The sequence below is a fragment of the Rhea pennata genome, chromosome 1, assembly GCF_028389875.1.
Source record: "Rhea pennata isolate bPtePen1 chromosome 1, bPtePen1.pri, whole genome shotgun sequence".
In the NCBI taxonomy this organism is placed as follows: domain Eukaryota; kingdom Metazoa; phylum Chordata; class Aves; order Rheiformes; family Rheidae; genus Rhea; species Rhea pennata.
This window is the reverse complement of record NC_084663.1, coordinates 88,278,990-88,296,854: the sequence shown is the minus strand read 5'-3', so window position 1 is coordinate 88,296,854 and position 17,865 is coordinate 88,278,990. Positions and strand designations below refer to the sequence as shown.

The 17,865-nt window shown below is 34.8% G+C and overlaps 1 protein-coding gene across 2 annotated transcripts in view; it reads left to right on the top strand.

The window, feature by feature from the left end:
• The window catches only part of STXBP5L (syntaxin binding protein 5L), a 195,663-nt gene that overhangs the window by 81,781 nt on the left and 96,017 nt on the right, over positions 1 to 17,865 (top strand). For both annotated transcript variants that reach the window (XM_062571698.1, XM_062571688.1), the window contains exons 5-6: positions 9,317 to 9,451; positions 17,136 to 17,199. In XM_062571698.1, the coding sequence (XP_062427682.1) occupies positions 9,317 to 9,451; positions 17,136 to 17,199 (199 nt within the window). The remainder of the gene's footprint in view (positions 1 to 9,316; positions 9,452 to 17,135; positions 17,200 to 17,865) is intronic.

The window sequence follows — 17,865 nt, the reverse complement described above, 5'->3', positions numbered from 1 at the left end:
TGTATAGGAACTAATCACTTCTGAAGAAACAGAAGCATGATCTGCTGTTACTCAGGACCATTTTAATAGGCAAGAAGAAGGAAAAAGAGCTGAAACTATTACTGATAATGCTTTATTTTATTCTCTATTTTAGCTTCTAACACTTTAAAGGGTTGATCAGGAAAATCTAGATGCTTCAGAAAGCTCCAGTAGATCCAAAAAAGAAATCCAGCTAATGACATAACCAAGATATCTTGAGAAAGAAACATTTTATGCACATTTTTTTTACTGCTTCTTTTATCCTTTTTTCTTATTCTTGTAGCTTGTTTAAGTAAAATATTTCAGGTAATGAATACCATAAAAAACACATGTATGTCTTAAACACTTCAAAAGCAGCAGTGAACCACCAGCCAGTTGACAAGTTAAATAATTTACTGCAGAATAGCAGCAAATGTTTGTTTGGTGTATCAAAACAAATCAGTATTTGTAATAGCCATCAACGCAATTTAGGCTATTTTCTTAAAATAAAACTGTAAATACATTAAGTCAAAATGATTTTTCAACACTCCTTCCAAATAGTATTTATGGAAACTGTGTATATAATTAACTATGTTAATATATACATAGTGTATATAATTAACTGTTTTAATTATATACAGTGTTTTCGCAAACAGAGGAATACTTTGTTTTGTTTCAGATGTTTATATTGAAGTTATAGTTTAGAGATAGAATTCTGATTTATTGTACTTCATTTGTAGGGAATCTTCCTTCAACGGAATTCCTTAAATCAAGACAGATATCTTTTAACATTTTCTAGATCAAGCAGTAATTTATTTGAAGAAATCCTGCAGTCCTTATTAGGCAGAAGAGATGAGCTTCAAGTATTTATTTCTTATCTTAAAATCTATAGGTGAAAATACTATTGTTGTGATGAACACTTGTAGCTAACATACTGTAAAATAGAGACAAATAAAATTGGTTTGTGCATTGCTCAGATGTTGAACAATCTGAGATACCATACTTTAAAAGGGCATTGGCAAACAGATGTATGGCATCTTCTCAGTATGGGATTAGATTAGACTGTTACCACTGCTTTGATTACATATTTGTGGGGGCAATTCACTTTATCATCTCCTTCTTTAAAATACTGCTCTCTAAAGACTACTCTGCCCCTTTAAAAAGACTAAGACTAAGTGGTATCTTCAAGTGGTCCTATTGCCGTAAGTATTGACAATTCAGGCGGTGAATAGTCACAGAAGCCAATAAACTGAATAACTTGTTAATTGTCAACAGTTTGTGACTTTCATTAATAAGCTGTAATTTATTGCTACAAATGATTCACCAAGCAGTTATAAATAGTAAGTAAGCAAATTCAGAGGAGTCACATTCAACTCATGATTAATTTGATGGGAAAATAGAAGTTCTAATTATTATACTAGTCATTAAATATTCTTCACCCACCCTGTACTTTCATAATCTGTAATTGTAGGGTATACACTGTAGTCAAAAACAATGAAGAATAATTTTGAGCAGCCTATATAATAGCTGGAAAAATCTAGAGAAGATAATGTTCATGCAGTGTTTTCAGAATATCATTTTCCTTAATGCTGCTTTTGTGTTCAGAAACTGCAAATAATAATGGTGGATTTTACCGCAATGTCTTCATTATGCTGTCATGAGCATCTAACAAGTTATGTAGTGGGTTTTCAGCTCTGCTTAAATTTTTCCTATGTAATTAATGAAAACAAAATAAGAAGGAGCAATTAATGTTAATCCAAAACAAAGGTTGACTGACAATGTTAGAGGAAAATATACATGGAACATAGAGGATTTTTCTTAATTTAAATATAGCCAAATTGCATTTAAACGAAAATGGACTACAAAGATCAGTGTCAAAGGCATGTTTGATTCATTCTACTAGGATCACTATCAATTCCGATTCATCCATCTCAGTATTTTTCCAAATTTGTTTGGAGGAAATATTGCAGACATACAAAACCAAAATCATTTATATGATATTTCCCTCTTTTATATAAATGTATATATATATAAATATTCATATTTCCCTCTTAATACTCATTAAATTTCAGTTCTGAAATACTGCTTTTCCAATTTAATTTTGATTTGTTCCTCATGTCCCATAACTACTTTTTTTTCCTTTTTTTTTTTCTTTTTAAACTATAATATGGTCATTACCAGCCTGTCTCTGGTTAGTACTAAAGTAATCACCATTAACTATGACTTTTTTTTTTAATCTCCCAATCTTTCTTTGTTCGGTTGAGGATGTGATAAGTGATGGAGGAGGTGTAACACCTCCTTTTTAATAATAAGACTTGATTTGGATTATTTTGATAATTGCTGATGCACAAGCATGTGAAAAATGTCTATTTGTCAGATATTTTATTGACTATATAGGACTAAAAAGTGGTAAGATACATAAGCAAAAAGTACATCTTTTGATAATTGAGCAATGCTTTCCCTTATTTAGTTTATACTTTCCTTTTTTCCTAAAAAAAAGTGCCTGATTCCATGCCAAGAATTCCACACCTTTATGTAGTTTTCTTTCTGTTCAAATTATGTGAAATTACCATACTGATCTGGCTTACCTGAGTTGGACTACTATAAATGTTTGGATTGACCTTGTGTGGTATGTGGAGAATATATTCTGAATGAAATAAAACTCTGTGTTGTAATATGGTGTCATAAAAACCCTGAAATGAAAAACTGACCAGATGTATTGAATTGCTCTGTATTTCATCTGACTGTGAGTCAGGCAAGTTATTAATTAATAAGTATTTCCTATATTTCTATGTCAGCCTTATACACTGTGCACATACTTTAACTAAATTAAACTAAATGTTTAAATTAAACATTGGAGTTCTAATAATGGAGTTCATCTTGGATTTTTGCCTTCCTAGAACTTCCTGCTAAATAGTTCTTATATGCTGCAGGGAAACACTGTTAGGATTACTAGGGGCAGACACAACTCCAGTCTGCCTGGGGAACTGCACAGCCATCTGGCTGCAAACACATGATATATGAAAGGCAGACTGCATGGATTATTGCTAATGCACATGTCCTTTACACACCTTAACTATTCGGATGATTAAAATGTGCAGAAATCATCCTTATAGTTTTTCATTTTCTAAATAACCAAAACAACCCTATGCGTGTTGGACCTTAAGGCAAATGTATGACTTTTTCTTCAGAATTGTAAGTTTATTTGCATATTCTTATTGCTAATATTTCATTTATTTATCATTTTAAAGCAGCATTCTTAAGTATTCTCTCTTATTTATTATGCAGTTACCTAATATCAGCTATTTTAATCATTTATTTTAAGGAAGTTGCTTTTCTAAACTGTATTCTGAAAATCATTCTATTTTCTCCTTTTTTAATTCAGAATCAGCTTACATAAATATATTAGAGTTATAAATTTGAGATTTGAATTTTAACTAATCTTTAACAATATACTACTAGATACTTCAAGGTTGCGTTTTATAAAGTATTTACGCAGCAGATGAGCTCTGGTGTTCTGCATAGTCCGGGAAGAAAAAAAGATACCTCCAGAGTGCAACCATCTTTTAACTTACATCCTCTAAATGGTCTGCTGGAGACAACTTACTGTCTTCATTGACTGTACGTATAGCCTGGGCTTCTGTTTAGGTATTTCAGGGAGGCTACTGATTTGTTACACCACATGAATACCTATCTAAATGTACTTGTGTGCATTTTGTGACTTAAAGCAATAATTTCAGCTGAAACGCTTGCTCATAAACCCACTGAAAAGCAGCCCAACACTTTCTGAAGATAACTGCTCTCAGAAAGGGGTAATCTGTTTTCTACCACTGAAGAATGAGGGGGAACTGACTAGAGGAGCCCAGCCTTACTTTCATCAGTGAGGACATTTTGTGTTATTCAAAAAAAAGCCAAGGGGGGGGAGGAGATTTGAAATAACACTTTTGCCTGCTGATGTAGGGAGAAGAGGACTGCATATAAAGTCACAAGGCACCTATGCAGCTGTAGATGCCATACTGGCAGGAAGAAATCTTGCACAGGTCAAAAAGAAAGGGAAAGGCCTTTCCCTAGCACTTTTCCTCTGCTGTTGTGAAGGTTCAGTGAGGGCTGCACAGGCCACAGATTTCTCTCTAAAAAGAGTTGTTTTAAAAGAGGATCTGATAGAACAGCAGCCAGTCATTTGCTAGTTCTGAGGATGATGGCTAGCGTATCAGGTGGCAATCAACTACTGGTGTTGGCCAGCTGAGGTGAGTAACATAAATTAAAGGAGAGCACAGAAAACATTGGATTCAATCAAGCACTTTGGAGACAATCCCATGAGCCAGAAGGGAAGTTGTGATCACTAACTAAAAGTTAGACTTCTAAGACTGGTATAATCTTTTCAGGAAGCAGATCAGCTTTCTCAGCAGAAGGACTTACCCATGTTTGGATGCTAATGCCTTATGAATTAGGTTTAAGACCATGGTTAGATAGCTTAGTAGTCACTTACAGCTATGAGAGGAGCCTGGGCCACATTATGGCTGCTCTGCCTTGCAGCTAGCAGGCTTGCTTGCTGTTAGTTATTTACATTTCCGAAGGGTTACATTTCCTTCTGTCATCCCTTATTTTTCTCGTCTTCTTACATTCTGCTTAAACCTTCTTTCTGTAAACATGCTGAATAAGGAGATAGAGTAATTTAGTTTGGTAGTTTCTGAGGGGGGATTTGAGCTGATGTTTGTTTTTAGTGGGAACTTTTAGAAACCAAACCCTTCTTACTGCCAGTCAGTTCCTGGCGTAAGGGCTGGTTCGTGTTGAATGCTTGCCCATATTTAAGATTATCTATGGGAAGAAAGGCATATGGTAATATAAATTCAGTTACAGTTTTGAATTTAAGATATGAAATCAAAGCCCCCAGGAAAAAACAGAAATAACGAAGTAGCAGGAAGTGTTCTGGACATTATCCTTTATATTTCTGAGAACAATATGATTTCCCTTTACTTTTCAGTATTGTTGCAAGAAAGATGATATTAAGCCATCTAAACAATTTACTAGTATATGAGGGAATGTAGCAGTCTAAATTACTAAAAACTCCTGATATTCTAGTAGGCTGCAATGAACTTTTTTTGGTCAGAATGCTTAGTCTGTGGAGTACTTTGATTTTCTTAAAAAATTTATCTCAAGATTTGCTAATCAAGAATAATAAATTCCTTTTTAAAATGAGATTTAATTTTTTGTTTTAGTTTTTGATAATGTCCCATTAAATTATGGTGTTATTTCTCATAGCTTATATAAAAATCCTGAAAACACTTCTAAAATTATCTAGTGAATTTTTGCCTAATAAATTCTGATTTAGATGTTTTGTTTGGTGCTTATTAATTTTTATTACATTTTATATCCTGCTTTGTGTTTTGAATACCTTGAAAAACTGATACAATGTTCTAGTTTATTTTTGGCTGCATAGGAACTCCTTTAATGGTATTGGTCCATACTTTTTACTATATCTTGTAATGGCCAATGAAATTTGTATTGATTTTGCTGCTATTTAACATCTGGCTCCTAAGAATGTTGAATATCCACTGCTGTTGTTGACTTCCTGTAAGTAGCCAATGTTGAGCAAATTCTCAGGACTCCTTTTAATCAGGTTTCATGTTATCTCACTCAGATTGAAAACCTGTTTAAGTAGAAACGCTTCATACTTGCAAAAACCACTCTGATTCATGCTTTCTTAATGTGAAAATGGTTGACTGGCTTTTGTACAGGCATCAAAAGACACCTTAATATACTTGGGGAATATATGACTAATAGAGAGATGCCTTCCTTGCACAGTAAAAATTTTAGTATTTTCTCCTGAAGAAATCATTATATAGCTGTAGTACTTGCTGAAATGGAATATTTTCATTATGAATCTGAGTCAAAGCTTTCAAGTCTTAAAGTCAAGTTAATACTTTCTGTAAAACAAAATTCAGTAATACCATAAAACAGTTTGCATTCAGTTTATATAACGTTAAGGAAACTACTCCAGCAAAGTGCATAGTTTTCTGAGAAAGTGAAAATCATTTACTTTGTTTGGTGAAGCCTAACAACACATTGTATTAAAACACCTAATAATGTCCTATGCTTTAATATGTTTTTAATTTCTAAAATATTTGTAAGTTTATTACATGTAGTCAGTCGATAGCTAGGACAACTTGTGTACTATTTTTATATTACTATAGTGGAAAACCAGGATGTTTTATGTATATTTTGGCATTTTCTCTGTTGTTTTAATTTCATATTATATACATATTGGACTTTGTTTTATACTGTGATATTGAAGGACAAATAGAGGTGTACAGAGACTTCAATGTTTTCATCCTGATCACTATTTTTTGCTGGTTTTTTTTAGACACAGATTTCTTTAAGGAGATTGCATTTTCTTATCAACTCACATATTCTAAAAGGCAGTGTTTGATACTGTGTAGTAACAATTTTGGTAAACAAGTCTTATACTGTAGTCTTTTCATTGAGGAAGAAAGACTATGCAGAATATTTTCTCATTGGCTGTCTTATAATTTTAACAAAACAAAATTATTTAAGAAGAAATAGCTGTGCTTAAGACAGCAGTAGTCTTTGTGGTCATTGTCTTTGTTGTCATCTCTTCTGGTCGTACTACATATCCAGACTTAGTAGCTGTTGGTGTACTGGCCACATCAGAAAATGAGAATAGCTACTGATGGCCACTGATTTATGCTCTGGTTTGATCATGCTCTTAAAGCAGGACATTGCTCTTGAAACATTGCTCTTGAATTTTTAAACTCATGGTGGGCAAATAGAGGTAATGCAATAGTTGGGCAATTAGACTTCCATTTGAAGGTGGTTGCAGTACATGCTGGAGATCATAACCTAGAACTATTAGAAGCAAATTTCAAAAATGGAAAAATAGCAAGCAAAAACAGTGTTGCATTGGGTCAGGGGTGATTTTGATTCTTTGTTCATCATCTAGATACTGGCTTCAGGCTTGTGCTTGGCAGATCTATTTTTTTAATGTATACAGTACTGGCTTGTGAATGAGTTTGTCAGAACAATGAAAATTATTGTGGTTCTACATTACCTTAAACCTGCTAGCTTGATAACACTAATGCAAGAATTTGGAGTAGCAATATTCAAGTCAAATAGGGTTCACTCTGTCACTCACGAGTCATCTGTCAGTCATTAGACAGCTTTCACCATCAAAGACACAATTTTTTTTCTCTTCCTGGAATTTAACAGTTTACTACAAGCAAGCATTGAATAAGCATTAATGTGAGATGGTTAGGAGGATTAATCAGCCAGGCATCCAGGGAGATTTTTGCATGGGACTGGGACCTAATAAAACGTGCATGTACCACAAACACTTTGGAGTACAAGAGAGAAAAGCAGAGCTAGTATAGAAACTAGAAAAATAAAAATTTGGTCTAAATTTGAATCTGACCAGAAGTACAGTAAATGGTGCTTCTACGGAGAAAGAAATTTGAGTTGTTTAGTTTAAAGAACAAAAGGATCAGGAGAAACATGAAAAGTACCTTCACATCATACAACTGCAAAATGGGAAGGGTATTTTTTTCTTTGTTATGAAGGGAGCAATAAAGCTAAGAGCTAAAGTTCCAGCAAGCAAAATGTAGGTGAGATACTACTACTGCAATTACTTGTTTCAGGTAATTGTCGATTTGGCTGCACCCACAATACAAATACCAAGTTGCTGCTTGAAGACTTTTTATTTTATACACACTAAGCTGTAATTCCCATTTTGAAAGTCATTGTCTTGAAAAACTTAATTCTCTTCCCACTACAGGCAGTAGTATCACTGCCATAATTACACCACTAATAAAAAAATGTACTCCTGCACAGAAGGACAGAACAAAGCTTGTATCATATTTCAGTCTCAACCGAATCAACAAAATAGGATATCTGTGAAGGGCAAGCCTTGTGCTGGAGTCCTTATTTAGTGACAATTTTCCCCATAAATCAGGATTTGAAGACTACATATCTTAACTGTGTTCAATCTAGACTGATATATAAAGTGCAAATACATTTTGCTCACTTTAATGCATTCAGCAGTAAATGTTCTAACACTTGAGCAGATATTTTGAAAATTGTAAAACTATTCAAATACTGTATAAATCTGTTTGGAATCTTTCTGTCTGATGAGAGTTCCCATACAGGGAACAATTATAGAAAATATGTGAAATCTGTATGAATGTTAAACAAATCCTTTAATTATAAGGGCGGCAAATGCTTGTCTACTCAGGGGACTTTACAGATGTAAGGTTAGATTACTGGAAGATAGTCAGCACTCCTCTCATTCTTTTATAATGAATTCAAAAAGATTGGTATACCATAAGAATATAACTTGGAAGTATATAGGTTCGTGAATACTGCTCATTGTTTGTTTGTTCTTTTTAAGGTTAAAAGTATTGCATAGCTGTTGACTCCAGCTTGTGTATCAAAGCTAGAAATACTTTGCTTGTGGAATTGACTGATAAATGTAATCATATATGGCTTACCAAGCAAAATAACTGCTATTTGCCAAAATTCCCAAGGCTTTACCATAAGATCAGATGAAGTTTCAGTCTGTGTAGGTAGCATGCTTTCAAATACATTTCAGCCATAAATGGTTTTATATTTTATGTGGAATCAGTTTTGTTTGAATGTGAGTACTATAATATAAAACAAACCTGAATCTACTCATTCATCGTATCTGTGCAAATTTTTAGGTATTATCCTGAGACATTATCCTGGCATCCAAACAAATACAGCACTGGTGTATCACCCTGTAAGAATGAGATGAATTTAGGATTCAGAGCATATATCGTATAATGCTTAATTGCATTTGGTAGTGCTCTGTCTAGTGCCCTACTCTTCCCAACTGGCAGCCAATAAAGTGAATGTTTCCTTGTGTGAATGCCGGTGTTACACATCCGTTGTTCAAAACATGGATCGTGCTGATGTCCCACTAACTTCCTCTTTATGAATTGGAAGAATAGCTTATTGTAAGGATGAAAATAAGAAAGCCTAGCTTGAGAATCTTGGATACTTGCATAGTGCAATTTGCAAATTTAGGGATGATGTAACTAGTGTTGTGCTCAAGTGCTGTGGTGCTTTTTGCCTGCCCTTACTGTAGGCAGGCGGGATGGGCCTTTTTTGTTTCACGTTTTCTAGTGTGATTTTCTTGCAGATGACCTGCAAAAACTGCACTTGCTGAAAAAGGCTGTGCAGCCTTTCTTCAATTTCTAAAATGCAAAGGACACATATTTCATCTGTAAATGTGTTGAAAATACTCCTGATACAGTGTTTAGTTCCTTTTTTTTTTTCTCCTTTACAGGATTACTTACTGCCATCTACCTTTCCAGAGTAAATGGCTTTATGTTGGAACAGAGAGGGGAAATACACATATTGTAAATATTGAGTCCTTCATTCTTTCTGGATATGTTATCATGTGGAACAAGGCAATAGAACTGTAAGTGCAAATGTTTTTGCGTTTGTGTCTGTGGTCATTTTCGTATTGCAGGCAGCTGTCTAAAGATTCCTTCTTCAGAATATTTTGTTTTTACAAGTATTTACAAGTCTCTAAAAAACCTTTTATTTTAATGAAAACCTGTACAGTATTCGTTGTTTATTATGAGACTGGGAAATTAGCTATATGATTGTGTAATTATATTCTTAAGTTACTTGGGAACCTGTATTACACTCAGGTTCAATTAAATACAGATAACAATCATGAATCTCACAAATTCAGACTGTTTTTATCAGTATAGTTTGATCTCTTCCAAACATCCTCAGAAGATAATAATGGAGCATATTGATTTTCAGACTCTATGTATTACTTTTCTTTATTGAATTGTAGAATAGTTTATATAGCAAGGGCCTTCTGGAGGTCTCTAGACCAAGCTGCTGCTTGGTTAGGTTTAGGGTTTAGGCCAGAATTACTATGTTCATTTTGGTGATGGTGGTTGGTGGGGGAAGGGTGTCAGGAGGGAAGTATCTTAGCTATTTCCTCTTTCTCATTTTGTTTTGATAATGTTGATATATTTAGTTTAGTTTTCTTTTCTTTCCTTTTGTTTTTATATGCATTATGTTGAGTATATAATGTCTTGGAAAATTTGAGAACAACAACACATTTTTGTTTTTGTGAATGTTTGGAATTTTTCTTCCTCCAGAGATTAGAGTGCTTTTCTTCTGCATAGAAACCAATTTCAAAACTTAAGTTTTTACTAAATGGAATTTTTCTACCTCATTCCACTTCCTAATGAGTTCAAAACTCTTTTGCATAAGTCTTTTATTTCTTTTTTATGGCTATCATGTAGCTCTTTTATTGAGAAATTATTGGAATGATGCTTTTATTCAATGAAAAAGTATGTGGGATGCGAGGACTGCTTGCTAGTGAGCTTCAGGTGCTGAGCTGCTGAGATAGGCTAGCTGTTGTGCAAGAGGCTACCGGGAACTTTTTGGTAAACAAGCAGCCTCTCCTGAATTTCTTTGCTGTGTTTTGGCTATGCAAAAGTATGTTTATGTTTTCTGATTTGTTTTTCTTCCAGAAAGTTGTTAAAGACAATAATACAATGCAGATATGTTTTGTCACCTCAAGTACTCAGAGAGATTGTATGGTTACCATAATCATTTCTTCTTCTAAAAAAAATCTGTAGTTTGTCATGTACCACTTTGGTGACAGTTGAGTACAAGTATTCATTCATTACTACTTTTAGTTCAATCAGTCTTTCAAGTGTACCTTTATCCCTGTAAGCAGTGTGCTAGTGTAAGAAAGCTGTCTCATCTCCATTCAGTCTCCTCTTGTACTGCTTGATATTGGATGGAAGAAGTTGTCCTTACCTGTAGATACTGGGATGCTGTATGTTTTCAGATTAGTTTGTCTATATTTAAGTGAGAGGCTGCTGGGGATGACAGTGACGCTTATGACAGCAGGCACCTTTAGCAGATGCTATAGCACTGTTGATGTTGAAACTAGATAACTTCTCCTGATAAAGTTACTTGAACTCTGTCTTACAGCATAAGATAATAACAGACTATCATGTCTTTTCCAGCACAATCGCTTTCTTGTGGGAAAAGCATAACTTAGATTACCTTTAAATTGACTATTAACTCTAGATGCATTTCATGAGAATGAGCTTTTGGTAGCAGTCTTTCCTTTTCAATCACACTGAGCTGTATTTTTGCAAGAACTCACTTTATTTTGGGCCAATGGTTGTGTTCTTATTTGATTATATTTTTAATCCATTAATTATAGTATTGCTGTCATATTTTTGTATTCTAGAATCATATAATTCAGATTGTAAGGCACCTCAGAAGGTCTCTAGACCAACCTCTTGCTTGAACCAGATCAGCTACGAGGTCAGACCAGGTTGCTCAGGACTTATAAAATCATAGGGGCTATTGATGCTAGGTATTTTCAAAGGTGAGGGAAAACAGCAAAACATATGTATATATGTTCTCGGGAACCGCTTCAGCCTGACTGTGAATGAATCTTTTAAGATGTAAGAGTGCTCATAACATTGTTTTTCATTGCGGGATATATCATTTCAAAGTATGGGATTAGTTTAAAGATGTTACTATTCTCTGTAAAGCTTGGAAGCAGAGCATTTGCTTTCTGTGCAGGCATATTTGGGTCAAATTTACAGGCAAAATAAGCCCAGGAAAAATGATTGCTTTGCTGCTTTTGTATCCTCAGTTTATGTGGAGAGTTTATGAATAGAATTTTGAGTGTGTCAGGCATGTATGTCATCTGCCCAAACAAGCCTGAAGGAGTTTTCCCTTTGTGTAACTCTCATCTGAAGTTTCTATGCTTGCAGGCTAACAACTTGATTTTCTCTCAAAATCCATCTTTATTATTTGCACTGATTTTCAGTTCCCCTCTGAAATCCCAGTGAATTCTCATAATGTGACTTTAACTCAGTTGTCTTCAAGAGTTCAAGTTTTTACCCTGAAAACCAATAAAAGATGGAATTGATAAAATTTTTTAAAACTTGAACTGCTTCAACTTTGGAATGTTAATCCCTGTATCTCTGAGTCACTGTAAAGCCAGATTATGTCTTTGGTCTTGTGAGAGTGAAAAACAAACAAACAAAAAAACAGATAAAATTCCAGTTCTGTTAGTTCTCCAGATCATGGATGGGGAGGGCCTCCACATAAAGTAGCGGTCAACATAACCTGAAAAGATTAAAATACCTGTGTTGTCATTTTCTCCTTTCTTTCACATACAAGCTATATTGTAGCCTTTCATCACAGAATAAATTTTTTCGTGTAAGGTCATGATGAAGTTATTCAATAAGTAATAAAACAAATGGTATTGCATAGGTGCAAAAAATATGGGGCATAGAAAACATATTCCAACAGTTCATTTTAGCCAATTTCTGGACTTAGCAAGGTTTCAACCTCACAAAGAGTTTCTTCAGACTGACTGAGATTAGTTCATTCCTCATCCTCAGGGAAAAAGGAAAAAAAAAAAAAAAAAAAAAAAACTACTGTCAGGCAGTGAGGCCTATAAAATGACTTGACTGCAACAATTTTTTTCTAACAGTGTTAGAAAAATATAGTGGTTCTTTGCAGGGCAAGGTTCAGGTAAAGTGACTCAGCAGTAGTTTAGAGATTTGGAAGACAAATAACTCCAGGTGTAACCTTTGCATATGATGCAAGAAATCTTACTGCTTTGCCCTACATGCCTATTATTGACTTAAAATGAGAGGGTTCAATTTTTTTTGTTTGTTTTTATCATGATTTTTTTTTGTCTCTTTTTGTATCAAAATATCCTGAAAGAGCTGTAGAGCACTACATTTTGGAATGGTAGTGTTTTTCTCCTTTTCCAAATAATTCAGAAGTATCAAGTGGAGAAATAGATCAGAAGGATGGTGGAAATACCTATTTTATCTGTGGTATGATACTATTTTGTTCTCATATAGAAGAGATCATCCAGCCTGCTTTAAAGCAGTATGTAACATCAGTGAGAAATTAAAGTCTGAAATAATGCAAAAGAAACATTTTTTTTCCTTCTTTTTATTTCGAGTGATTTTCAGTACTAAGGCATAACTAGTGCTGGAAATGACAAGAAAAAAAATTTATAAATCACTATATAATGTGCACTGTTTAAGTTGTGGTGGACCTCACCTTGTTCAGAACTAAGAAAGATGATTAGAATACAGGTAATTTTAGAAACATTTGTCTCAGCCATTTTTATCTCATACATTACTACTACCTCAGAGCACAATAAAAGCATCTTTTCAGCTGAGAAGACATAATAAGTTAAAACTTTTTCACTTGTCATTTCTCTGACGTGCAGCAGAGCTACTCCTTGATCAGAGGTGTTTAGTGCTCATCGTACTGCTAGGTTTTCTACTCTCTAATCAAATCCTTTTGAAAGAGATCTAGAAGAGAGGAGTAGTCAGTGACCTCAACATATGTCTCCATTTACTCCAACTATTATGGGATTGTTTTTCTCAGCCTGCAGAGTCAGATGTTTTGGACCCTTCCCAAGTGTGCAGATCCCAGTGTTTGAATGTCCCACTAATGAATGAGTAACTGAAACTTGTCAAAAATTACAGGTTTTGGAGTATCACAGAAGTGGGAAAATTAGAAGTCAGTTATGACAGAATCAAACCTTCTCTTTTCTTTCTTAGCCCTTTCCTTGCCCAGCTCCATTCCATAGGTGTGTCTGGAAGCCAGCAGTTCCACTGTGGTGAAGGAGAGCAGCAAACAGAAGCAGAGGTAGCAGCCCAGGAGCAACTCAATCACAGCCTCTGTGCTGTGATCCAAATGCAAATGGTTCCTAGTGTAAAGAAAGTGCAAACTTCATGGTGTCCTTCTTCTAGACATCTTAGAAATCAGTTGTCTAAAAATCCAGAATTGCATCCTGAAGTTGAATTGATTCTTACCTGCCCCAAGAGCCAGCCTTGATCCACAGTATGGAAACTATATATGTAACTTACTCACTTTTTTTAATTTCCCAGTGACTCTACCAATGAACCAGAAATCTTAAAATGTTTAGTGCACTGCACTTCTGTGAGAGCAGAACTGCAGGTGATCACTAACTACTGGTACTATAGGAGTATCTCTTTATGCCCATCCTTTTCTCAGCACTGTAGTATTCAGTCATCTCCAGCTCTGTAACAGTGACTAATATAGGTGTTTTCCTTTTTTCTCTTCCGACTTTTTGTATCACTTTCTATCTCATGCTGATTTTCATTCTTCTCAGAAATCTTTACAGCCTAGTGCTTCTACAATTGTTCTTGCTATTTTTTTCAAAAGAAAAATTGTTTTCTCTTGGTTTAATTTTTTTTGTCATTGTATCATTTTTACCTACCTTGTTTTGCTGTTTCATGAAGTTCTTTCAACATTACTTATGCCACTCAGTTTCTCAGAGTGAATAGAATTTCCAAGAATGATGGGATGTCTTCCTACATCATCTATATATTTTCCACATTTTCCCCACTCCAAAGTATAAAATTGCTAAGATAACTTATTTTTTGAGCTTTCTAATTTTGAAATAAATAAATAATATAAAACCTTATATCGTTACAATATTCATTTTCACAGTAAATAGTTTTTCCATTTCATTCTTGTTTTTCTTATTAGGAGTAAAGTCTTATGTAGTTGGCATATCATCTCTTCTCCGATAATGAACATGCACCAAATAAATCAATGCACACTGCTCTCTGGAATAACTTCTGATGAAATAGGAAACAGTTCAATACATCAATAATTTGTTAACACACTTCTCGCCTTATACAGGTGTTATGAGAACCTTTTGTTCCATTTTTCAATTCTTCTGCAGTTTATTTTTCTGAAATTTTTTCCTCCCATGGTTAAGCAGCTTATTCTTTCTTCTTGCTCAGTTGAAGATAATTTTTTGAGCTTCTTTACTGCAGCTCATAGCTGATATTTTGGGGGTTGACCTGCTATTTATGAACTTGGCTTCTTTTTTTATCCTTCTAATCTCTTTATAGAGCTTTATGTTCTCAGTCACTCTCAGCTGTATTCCAGTTAGTATTTGGGAATGAAGATTTCTCTGCTCAAGCATTTCACTTCCAATTTATTTCTTCTGCTGCTTCTTCCCTATTTTCCCACTTCTCTAGAGTTAGGATCTAGTTACTTTTTATGCAGTGTCACAAAGACAGTTAGAAGGAATGCCAATATAGAAATATCTGACATAAACAGCAGTGTGTTTTATTCAAGATATCCTCATATGTGATTGGTTTCCAAGCACACTTTCATCCTTTTTCAGGAACTTCTGGATCTGTACTTTTGCTTTTAATTTAATTCAACAGTATTTTACTTTCTTTGCCACTGTATGACAGCATACAACTTTGTCATCTCGTTGACAACTCTACCATAATAGGAGTGAGAGGAAATAAAATATTTTATATTTACCAACACTAAAGCTACAACGAGGCAAAATGTTGGCTTGTGTAGACATTTCCACATGCAGTATGATGTACTGTATACAAGTAGTAATTAATTTATCTGTAGCTCTGATAGTGTTTCATGAGTTCTGTAAACTAATATTATTGATATAACATAGTTAACTAAATAATTGTTTCCCATAAACCTGCTTTAGTGCAGCCATGGTGTCTACCCCTAGGCAAAATTGACTTTAGAGCTTACAGCCTGGCAGTCCCTCTATGTGCAACATTTTTCTAGGGTACATACCCAAACCCGAGTGATCCTAACAGTTGAGATAATTAAAACATCTCATGGGAAAAAATAGAGAGCAGAGGAAAGCATGCATGCTCTAAAGAATGTTGGAATATATTGTTATGGAGAGGAGTGGTCTATGAGGATATGTGTTACTCTACAGCGTTTTAATATTCAAGTTGCCTGCAAATTTTTGCATATCAACCTCAGTCTTGATTTGGAGTTTGACATGGCAGAACAAAGTGTTTTGAAGCCAGTTTTGCTACAGTTCAGTATTTGAGCCAAATGGAGGGAGACACCGTTAGTTTGGGGGATTCCTTTGAGGACACTGGCTGGAGAACATTTTGTTTTGTTTTATTTTTTGTGGTTTTATACAGCTGCCTGCTACAGAATTTTTTTCAACTGGGAACCCACGGAATTTTAGATTCAGTTTCCACATGTGAATGCTTAGCTTTGTGGACTCTGCCAGTCTCTGCCATATTTCTTCTCTTAGTGAGCTTTGCCGAGCCCAGAGCAGCCAAATAAGTAGGGAGAGCAAGTCTAATTCCTATGTTGATTTCTATGTCTTGTGCGCTCTGGCCCCAGAATCTTGAGGAAGGAAAGGTCCTCTTCTGTTCAGGCATTCAAATAACCTGAAGCTCTATGGGCTGGCATTCATCTTTGTACTCTGTACGACAAGCAGACTGCAAAGGACTGGTCAGAAAAGGTGACAATTCAAAAATCTTCATTTGTCCCTTTGCTTCCCTATGATTTGCATTTGCTGTCAGGTGCTTGACAGCGATGACTTGTGTGGCAGTCCTTGTTCTGAGCCGCATAGCAAGTTGCTGATACTTATTACAAAAAGGTAGGAGATAGCATGAACAATAGGGAATCTTTTTAGTGGGTTATGAAAGCTCATGGGATGGGTCTGGTGGCTGGGGAGCCTCCCTGAACATGCACTGTGAGTGTAATTTTAATAGTTCAGCTGAAGATGCCATAAGGCTTTGTAGAATGGACAAAGTCAAGATGCTCTGTCTTGGAAACCTCAGTGAAGCTGATGGAGCAGTGTACGTGAGGTTACTGAAGCCTCGCCATTCATGACACTGGAAGTTGGTGGGGCTTGATAGCAGTTTTTGAAACGAAACCAGTGAAGACTTAATGAACTTTTGACAGATTAACCTTAAAATCGGGCAGGGAGAGGGAGTGGACCACAGAAAGAGCAAAATTCCCTAGAAATTAGATGAAAACTTTAATAGGAAGACCAGTGAGATTAAAAATTAGAAAAGAAAGGATTTATTAACAAAAAAGAGTCTTTGCCAATAACAAGGCAAAAAAAGGAATTAAGAAGACAACAGAGAAAGATATCGATAACATTAAGGTAAGTATTTTCCCCTGTTTGGCTTTTAAACCATTTGAAGTACAGTTAACATACCTGAAAATTAAGGTAAGCATCTAGCTCTTTATACAAAAAAAAAAAAAAAAAAAAAAAAATCACAGATTTGAATTAATTTTTTGTTTTGCAGATCCACAAAGACTCACCCTGGGCCAGTAGTACATTTAAGTGACAGCCCAAGAGATGAGGGAAAAGTGAGTACAACTAATGATATAAAATACTGCAATGTTTCATAGCCCTCATTGACCTTAATAGCACTTTCTTTTTGCTTACTCACTAAATTAATTATCTGCTTTCATTATTATATCTATAAGGGAACTTCTAGTAAATTACATTTTTTTAGAAAGCAGATCTCTGTGGAAATTTTGATGAGGGAAAAATGGTATGATTCTGAGATATAAACGAAACTTTGAAATCTACAGTCAGTCAAAATTGTTCCTGATTAAATAAATTTGAGTTTTACTTAAGAAAGAATTGCCTAAAGACTGTGTGAGGACTTCAGGTTTGAACAAGCATGGTATTTTGAGGAAATCTTCATAAGTTTTAATAAGTTTTTCTGAGATCATAAATCTTTTCTTCTGCAATAGTACTAATGATAATATCCCACATTTGGAACATGTTACTGTTTGTGAACAGAGCTCAGAATAGCAAGGAGCTGTCAACTAATGGAAGCAAAATATATAGTGTGAAAGATAGGGCCCTGATAGATAACATCAGGAGGCAAAATCTGAGTCAGATTTATTTGTGCAGTAGCTTTTTCAAAATGAAATTTGGTTGTCACGGTACTAGTTTTATTTGTGTTGTCTTTATTTATATGATGGCATGGAATTTCTGAGCATTTTGCCTGTGTAGAAGGGACA